At 36.8% G+C, this 1,537-nt stretch overlaps 1 gene segment (V, D, J or C); it reads right to left on the reverse strand.

Moving 5' to 3' along the window:
* Positions 1 to 659: 659 nt before the first annotated feature.
* Positions 660 to 1,205, reverse strand: LOC118823228. The segment is given in 2 exon segments: positions 660 to 1,027; positions 1,155 to 1,205. Coding segments are annotated over 2 exon segments (411 nt in total).
* Between the last annotated feature and the right edge of the window lie 332 nt (positions 1,206 to 1,537).

Genomic DNA, 1,537 nt, shown 5'->3' on the forward strand with positions numbered 1-1,537 from the left:
TGTTATGGAAGGTATATCCTAGAAGGTGAAGGGTTGTTTCACCCTGTTTTTGATAATACCATAGTATTGTGTTGTAGCTAGAGATGTGGTGAGAGCAGATAAGTTGAGCAGGTTCTCCTGAGCTATTAATAACATGAGCTGGAGATTGCTGGACGTCCCTGCTGACGGACTGACCTGAGATAAAGACAATGGATGACAGCCTTTATAAGGTTGTGAACCAGTAGCATAAATGTAATGTCTTTAATGCATTTGGTATAGCTCAGATTAAGACATTAAGAAATTAAATGAATAATTCTAAAAATCACAAGGCTGCATTATAAAATATATTCTTTTAAAATTATTTCTTTACCGACTGTTCCAAATTGCATAAATGTTAGAAATGTAAAAAATAAGCAAAAAGACAACTATATCAAACAGAATGAAGATGATTTTCACAACAAGTAAAACATGTTTCTCACCAAAGTGCCAGCAGATCAAAAATGAGATGATGATTAGATTTTTGATGATCATTGTAAAGAAAGAGAAGAACAAAATAAGAGTGTTGTGTTCTTTGTGCCTAAAGTAACTTTAGCCCTTAGCATATTTTTGTGAAGATCAGTTTAGTGGAAATATCCCTGTTCTCCACTCCTTTAATAAATAAATGAAACTACAGCACCACCTACAGACTAGTTGCACTTTACTGTTTTTGTACAGCCTCTCTCTGAGTTTCTAACACTGTGTTTGCTCACTGCACAGAAATATACAGCACTGTCAGTAGAATCCAGATCTTTCACTGTTAATGATCCACTCTCGGCAACTGTTTTATTGGCAGTAAATTTCTTGTCATCAAAACCTTCTCCAAACTCTGGCTGTGTGTTAAAAGTGGCTGTGAAGGCAATAAGCTTCATAGACTCTCCTTGATGCTGGCGGAACCAGTACATCTGATTATGAAATGCATCCTTAGTGTGTCTGCAGTCGATCGTGGCTAATTGACCCATATTTGCCCAGATTATATTGGGCTGAATGACATCATTTGCTCTCACAACACCTGTGGATGAAGAATAATAAAGTTTTACTGTAACAGACATTAGTCCACTGTTAATTGTTTGTTTGTGAATTCTAAGCATGGCAGTTAAGTTCTTCAAAATGTTCATCAAGGAAGTATGTTTGCTAACCTTGGATCCAGTAGAGTAAGTGAAGCAGTGTTATAATGGCTCTGGTCATGTTGACTCTTGATAATTCCGAACTGCAATAAAATGGCATAATTTAACTTGAAGCTATACAGGACATGACATCATATCAGTGGTCACAGCCATTTAGCCCCTCCTTACTCACAAAGACAGGAGGAAAGTACAGCATTGTATTGTTTGTTACTATGTTTTGTTTATTGGACATTATTTACATTTGCTAATGAGAGAAACAAATGAAGTGGTGTACCAGCACTGCACTGTTCAGTTGCAGGTCCTTTTATTGCTTTTACTGGCACAAAATCAAACGGATCCAGGTGTTGTCTTGGTGGTAATGTGGATCAGATGAAGGTTTTTGTAGTGTAGTGAGG

This window comes from Colossoma macropomum, unplaced genomic scaffold (assembly GCF_904425465.1).
Source record: "Colossoma macropomum unplaced genomic scaffold, Colossoma_macropomum, whole genome shotgun sequence".
Taxonomy (NCBI): domain Eukaryota; kingdom Metazoa; phylum Chordata; class Actinopteri; order Characiformes; family Serrasalmidae; genus Colossoma; species Colossoma macropomum.